The sequence below is a fragment of the Eulemur rufifrons genome, chromosome 6 (genome assembly GCF_041146395.1).
Source record: "Eulemur rufifrons isolate Redbay chromosome 6, OSU_ERuf_1, whole genome shotgun sequence".
NCBI classification, from domain to species: Eukaryota; Metazoa; Chordata; class Mammalia; order Primates; family Lemuridae; genus Eulemur; species Eulemur rufifrons.
In genome coordinates, this window is record NC_090988.1 from 102,468,007 (window position 1) to 102,473,246 (window position 5,240).

A 5,240-nucleotide genomic window follows, 5' to 3' on the forward strand; every position below is an offset into this window, starting at 1 on the left:
AAGCACCGTGCGCCTCAGTCTCCCCAGGCTGAGCGTGGGCACCGTCCAGGCTGCCCTGGGGAACCCGCTGCAATAAACGCCTTCTCCTGCCGTGTATGTCCCGCTCCAGCCCCGTGGGGACGTGGCGGCAGGGCCGGGGCTCCGTCCTCGGCATGACGGCCCTGTCCAGACCCAGGCCCCCCGGTGTCTGACCGGTGCCGCCCCTGGGTGGAAGGGGACCCCGCGGGAGTCCTAACCCCTCCGGTCCCCACGGGAGAGGCGGGAGGTGGGCTGCAGCAGGGCACGGTGTGGGGGAGGGACCCTAGCAGCTTCGGATGCCGCTGCGGGGCCTCCCCTGTGTGGACAGCAGGGGGCACTGCACACCTTCGGAAGCGGCTCAGGGCCTTCGGGGGTGCAGCCCTGGCCGGATGCGCTTCCCCATCCCCACACATCTGGGCTCCCGCACCGTGTGTCTCCTCTGATCTGCCCCATGGCCTCGGAGCAGGCAGGGCTGGGGCCAAGAGCCCCGGGAGAAGGCGCCAAGTCACAGCCCGGGTGCCCCTGCAGGGTGGGCGCCCGTGGGGGTGGACGGGGGGGCCTGCCCTGGCAGCCAGGCGCCCGAGCCCCAGCGGGTCAGAGCGAGCTTCCCAGGCCTGCGGTGCCGCTGCCCCTGGGTGCGAGGACGTGTGTCCGAGCTGCCCAGGTGAGGGGCCTCGGGGCAGGCCGGCCCCACCCCCGATCCTGCTCCCGGTGGGGAAGACAGGTTCACGCTGCGCAGGCCGGGGAGGCCGTGTTTGGGGGTCCAGGCCTGACCTGGGAGGGGGTTTGCCGACGGGAGGACAGTCGATAGCAGGGCCCAGCAGGGAGAGCCTGCTGCCGACCCCAGGGACAGCGAGGCTCGGTGGCCAAGCCAGGAGGCAGCTGGACACTGACTTGGACGGGCCTCGAGGAGTGACCTCTGAGCCCCGAGCCGTGAGCCTCCTCGGGGCCGGGACTGGAGCCTCCCAGCTGTCCTCGGGCTCCTTGCAAGGACCAGGGAGGCATCTCGGACGCGTCACCGGTCTCTAAATAGAGCAACCCAGCCGCGCCCCCCCAAGACTTCTTGGCCTGGATGGTGGCACGCGGCCGGGCAGGTGGGGAGGCCTCTCGGCTGTCTGTGCCCCCATTGGTCTGAGGAGGGCTCCATGCCCTTTCTGAGCAGGGGCCCAGCCCGGGGGAGGCCATTTATACCCCTCCCCGGGCCCACCCGGCCAGCTCGCCTCTGCCGACCGACCCTGCGCCCAGCACTGCCGCCCGGGCTCTAGGTGAGGCCAGCCCGGCCCGCCGAGGCCGGGGACGGGCCGTGCTCTCCTAGCTCACAGGGGGCTTCCCGGGGCAAGGGGTCTGGGGGCCTGGGGGCTGCTGCCAGAGCCCTCTCTGGGGGCCTCTTTGGGCTGGAGAGAAAAGTGGACGCGGGGGTGGCTGGGGGGACAGGGTCCTGGGCGAGCACCTTACGGCCAGACCTCACCTCTGGGGACCCTGGAAGGAGTTTTCGGGTCGAGCAACCCTAGGACCTGAGCCCCCAGGCCAAACTGGGGAGCGATGTTCTTACTGGACTTAGGCCCGAAGCCAAAGGAGCAGAGATAAAAATAACAGCGTCGCCGCGGCCACCTGGCCTGGCCCGTCCCTCCCTCCCTTGGGGACAGCTGCAGCTCCTCAGGCCCCGCCTGGGACATTTTGGGAACACTTTCTCCTCTTACTTCTCACCCCGGGGAATTCCAAGACATCGAGTGCCCTTGAGGAGGTCGGAGGTGGGGGCAGGGCAGGGGCTGGTTGCCGCGAGGCCTGTGCCCCTCTCACCACCGGGGCGCCGGCATCCGCGCACAGCGCCCGACGCCTCTGCCTTTCTCCCCACAGGCTCTCAGCTCAGGACCTCAGGATGGGAGAGTAAGTGGTCCCTGGCGGGGTCCCCGCGGCCCCTCCCCCAGCAGCCCCCCACACGGCCGTCTGTCCCTCGGCCATGGCGCTTACCTCTCTCTTCTCTCTCCCCCCTCCCCTGTCCTCCCTCCCGGGACAGTGATGAGGTGAGTACCTGCTTGGGGGGCAGGAGACACAGTGGGGATGCGTAGGTCAGAGGTCAGAGCCTCAAAGCCCTGAGGCCCAGGGAAGATGGCCCAGCCCCCACCATGAAAGCGTCCCACCCGTCTGCCAAGACAGGCTGAAAGAGGAAGTGGCCGTCCGGGGCCTGGTCACAGCGAGTCGCTTCTTCTTTCTGACTTCTGTGTCCCCAGCCCTCACCCCACCGTCCCCACCCACTGCCCCTGTGGCCCCAGGCCCAGTCCTTTCACCTCACTGTGTCACCTGGGCAAAGTGCCACCTACCAGGAAGCACCGTGTCTGCAGCGAGGCCGGGCGGGCAGGGGCCCTGGCCTGTGGGGGCATGGAGGGCGCGGGGCGGGGGGCGTCCAGGCCGGGCCCTGACTCTGCCCTCTCCCCGCCCTGCAGAAGCGCAACAGGGCCATCACGGCCCGGAGACAGCACCTGAAGGTAGGTGTGGGCTCCGGGGGCTGCGGGCGGGTCCGCAGGGGCCGCGCAGCCCCTCACCACCCTCGCCCCGCAGAGCGTGATGCTGCAGATCGCGGCCACGGAGCTGGAGAAGGAGGAGGGCCGCCGCGAGGCAGAGAAGCAGAACTACCTGTCGGAGCACTGCCCCCCGCTGCACATCCCCGGCTCCATGGCGGAGGTGCAGGTACCGCCACCCCGCCACCCCGCAGCTGGGCACCCCGCAGCCCGGCCTGCTGCCGCTGTCTCCCCACTTGGCGAGAGGCCTGCTGGGGTCAGGGCAGGGCGGGCGACTGTGGCTGTCCGGGGTGGGGACAGCCGCCCACCCACTGTGCCCGCCCCCAGGAGCTCTGCAAACAGCTGCACGCCAAGATCGACGCGGCCGAGGAGGAGAAGTATGACATGGAGGTGAAAGTGCAGAAGAGCGGCAAGGAGGTGAGGGCGTGGGGAGGAGGTGAGGGCGTGGGGAGGAGGTGAGGGCGTGGGGAGGAGGTGAGGGCGTGGGGAGGAGGTGAGGGCGTGGGGAGGTGAGGGCGTGGGGAGGTGAGGGCGTGGGGAGGAGGTGAGGGCGTGGGGAGGAGGTGAGGGCGTGGGGAGGAGGTGAGGGCGTGGGGAGGTGAGGGTGTGGGGAGGAGGTGAGGGCGTGGGGAGGTGAGGGGCGTGGGGAGGTGAGGGCGTGGGGAGGAAGTGAGGGCGTGGGGAGGAGGTGAGGGCGTGGGGAGGTGAGGGCGTGGGGAGGTGAGGGCGTGGGGAGGTGAGGGCGTGGGGAGGAGGTGAGGGCGTGGGGAGGAGGTGAGGGCGTGGGGAGGTGAGGGCGTGGGGAGGAGGTGAGGGCGTGGGGAGGAGGTGAGGGCGTGGGGAGGAGGTGAGGGCGTGGGGAGGTGAGGGCGTGGGGAGGTGAGGGCGTGGGGAGGTGAGGGCGTGGGGAGGAGGTGAGGGCGTGGGGAGGAGGTGAGGGCGTGGGGAGGTGAGGGCGTGGGGAGGTGAGGGCGTGGGGAGGAGGTGAGGGCGTGGGGAGGAGGTGAGGGCGTGGGGAGGTGAGGGTGTGGGGAGGAGGTGAGGGCGTGGGGAGGTGAGGGGCGTGGGGAGGTGAGGGCGTGGGGAGGAGGTGAGGGCGTGGGGAGGTGAGGGTGTGGGGAGGAGGTGAGGGCGTGGGGAGGTGAGGGGCGTGGGGAGGTGAGGGCGTGGGGAGGAGGTGAGGGCGTGGGGAGGTGAGGGGCGTGGGGAGGTGAGGGCGTGGGGAGGAGGTGAGGGCGTGGGGAGGTGAGGGCCCAGAGTCGGGTGCCGGCCGGCGCCTGGGTGCCCACGGCTTGCCCCCCACAGCTGGAGGACATGAACCAGAAGCTGTTCGACCTGCGGGGCAAGTTCAAGCGGCCGCCGCTGCGGAGGGTGCGCATGTCGGCTGACGCCATGCTCAAGGCCCTGCTGGGCTCCAAGCACAAGGTGTGCATGGACCTGCGGGCCAACCTGAAGCAGGTCAAGAAGGAGGACACGGAGAAGGTGCGCCCGCAGCAGGACCCTGCGCCCCCATGGCCTGGTGGGGCAGTGGGGGGACTCCACTGCCTGTGTCTGGGGGAAACTGAGGCTGAGGGTGGCCGGACCCAGGGGTGTGGCGTGGGTGGGCTGAGCCCTCTGTGGCCCCCAGGAGCGGGACCTGCGCGACGTGGGTGACTGGAGGAAGAACATTGAGGAGAAGTCCGGCATGGAGGGCAGGAAGAAGATGTTCGAGACCGAGTCCTAGGCCGTCCGCCCCGCGCCCCCCAGCAGAACAGGCAGGGAGGGGGAGGCCCGGCCCCACCCCCACCCCCACTGTCAATAAAGATTCGAATCCCTGTGACTGGTCTGGTTCTGCCAGCGCCTCCCAGGCCACCTCCCCGCTGCCACGCTCTGGGCCCCGCAGCTGGCGGCGTGGTCAGCAGCTGGGGAGCCGGGGGGGCCTGGGGCTGGGGACTGAGGGGGGCTCAGGAAGCCTCACAGTGGCTGCTGTGTCAGGGCCAGGCCCCAGGTGCCCCAGGGTCACCTGGACCAACGCACCCAGCACCGCAGGGCCGGAGGGCAGACTGCGCTGGGCTGGTCAGGCCTGAGGGACGGCCCCCGAGACGAGCTCCCTGCTCCCCTGCACAGGGGTCCCAAGGCCCTCCACGGGGCTCCGGAGAGACCCGCGCCGTGGGACACAAGTCCAGCCCCCGCTCCTGCCAGGCTGCCCCTCCGCAGAAACCCAGCCTGAGGCTGGAAGTCGGAGCCCAGCTGGCTCCACGGTCCCAGGCTGCTGTGCCCTGTGCCACTCCCGGGCCCCCCTGTGTCCTGGGTCACCCGGCATTTCCACGTCTGCCCCTGCCCTGGGCACTGAGGCCCGAGTCGGGGAGGCACCCGGCCGGCAGTGCCAGGCTGGGGGCCAGCATGGAGGTTGGGGTTGGCACGCCTCCAGTCCTCACTGCCACCATGATGGGGACGCAGAGCACTGGGCAGGCTCAGACTCTTGGCCTCGGAGCCGGGATCCGGACCTCCCAGCTGCCTCAGACCCCAGACCTCCCACAGGGCCCACAGGGGTCCTCCCCGGGGCATCTGTGCCCACGGGGCAGTGGCTGGGGTTCATGTTCCCAGGCAGGACTGGTGCCAGGCCCAACCTGGCCCCAAACTGGGCCCTGTGGGGTCTACGAGTTTCACTTCCGGTCAGCCCGAGACCCCAGCCCCACTGCACCATCAAAGACCTGTCCCAGC

At 70.6% G+C, this 5,240-nt stretch overlaps 1 protein-coding gene across 1 annotated transcript; it reads left to right on the top strand.

The window, feature by feature from the left end:
• Positions 1–2,444: 2,444 nt before the first annotated feature.
• On the top strand, positions 2,445–4,349 carry TNNI2 (troponin I2, fast skeletal type). Its single transcript, XM_069471816.1, has 5 exons — positions 2,445–2,504; positions 2,578–2,706; positions 2,865–2,954; positions 3,843–4,019; positions 4,165–4,349. The coding sequence occupies exons 2-5, from the start codon at positions 2,584–2,586 to the stop codon at positions 4,258–4,260; spliced, it is 486 nt and encodes a 161-aa protein (XP_069327917.1). The 5' UTR covers positions 2,445–2,504; positions 2,578–2,583; the 3' UTR covers positions 4,261–4,349.
• Positions 4,350–5,240: the final 891 nt, after the last annotated feature.

Bases quoted from the DNA above. Each gene is read 5' to 3' on its own strand.
- TNNI2 (XM_069471816.1), top strand. From the start codon at position 2,584: ATGCTGCAGATCGCGGCCACGGAGCTGGAGAAGGAGGAGGGCCGCCGC. The intron at 2,707-2,864 runs GTACCGCCACCC...GCCCGCCCCCAG, and splicing joins GCTCCATGGCGGAGGTGCAG to GAGCTCTGCAAACAGCTGCA. The intron at 4,020-4,164 runs GTGCGCCCGCAG...TGTGGCCCCCAG, and splicing joins AGAAGGAGGACACGGAGAAG to GAGCGGGACCTGCGCGACGT.